Source organism: Drosophila montana, unplaced genomic scaffold, assembly GCF_035044405.1.
Source record: "Drosophila montana isolate Dmon_TW-CO22-7 unplaced genomic scaffold, ASM3504440v1 contig_203_1, whole genome shotgun sequence".
NCBI classification, from domain to species: Eukaryota; Metazoa; Arthropoda; class Insecta; order Diptera; family Drosophilidae; genus Drosophila; species Drosophila montana.
This window is the reverse complement of record NW_026996956.1, coordinates 12,797-13,605: the sequence shown is the minus strand read 5'-3', so window position 1 is coordinate 13,605 and position 809 is coordinate 12,797. Positions and strand designations below refer to the sequence as shown.

At 42.2% G+C, this 809-nt stretch overlaps 1 protein-coding gene across 1 annotated transcript; it reads left to right on the top strand.

Annotated features, from left to right (window-relative positions):
• The first annotated feature begins 213 nt into the window (after positions 1-213).
• Positions 214-603, top strand: LOC135426461 (histone H4-like). The gene has a single exon (XM_064679553.1). The coding sequence runs from the start codon at positions 244-246 to the stop codon at positions 538-540; it is 297 nt and encodes a 98-aa protein (XP_064535623.1). The 5' UTR covers positions 214-243; the 3' UTR covers positions 541-603.
• The last annotated feature ends 206 nt before the right edge of the window (positions 604-809 follow it).

Genomic DNA, 809 nt, shown 5'->3' with positions numbered 1-809 from the left:
TTTGTGTATCGCTTATCTAGGGAGTTCAACAAAACTTTGAAAGACAACGATACATTCGCTTTTCGTGCTTTCTGTAATGGGTGTTGCCGAACATGTTTTAAGGGTAGTGTGTGAGCGAGATGGGAAGATTATTGTACTCGCTCGAGCAACTGATATTTTTGGTATAAATATAAGCGCTGGCTGAAGAGCTAGCATTAGTATCTTTGTGGCTTCCGTGGTGTAAAGTAAAATAAAAAGTGAAAAATGACTGGCAAAGGCTTGGGTAAAGGTGGCGACAACCGTCATCGCAAAGTGTTGCGTGATAATATTCAGGGCATCACGAAACCAGCTATCCGCCGTTCAGCCCGTCGTGGTGGCGTAAATCGTATTTCTGGTCTTATTTATGAGGAAACTCGGGGTGTTCTAAAGGTATTCTTGGAAAACGTTATTCGTGACGGGGTCACATACACCGAACACGCCAAGAGAAAGACGGTCACAGCCAAGGATGTAGTTTATGCGCTGAAAAGACAAGGTCGTACCCTATACGGCTTTGGCGGCTAAAAAATATACACTCATATGGGCAAAGACATGATTTATATATCACACCAATCGGTCCTTTTCAGGACCATCAGCGTGCTTTTTTAAAGAGATCGATCGAAAAATCAGCTACGCAATTATATTGAGCGGTTCCCCATCTATGTGCTAATTGCAGTATAATTTCAATATTCGGACTAGACCCAACAACGTCCGTTGACCCTATGCTTAAAAATGGTTTTTATGCACACATCTTCTAGAGGAGACACCTACTTAACTGATATAAGCTATCGAGT

Excerpts from the sequence above, each read along its gene's own strand:
- LOC135426461 (XM_064679553.1), top strand. The coding sequence starts at position 244 with ATGACTGGCAAAGGCTTGGGTAAAGGTGGCGACAACCGTCATCGCAAA.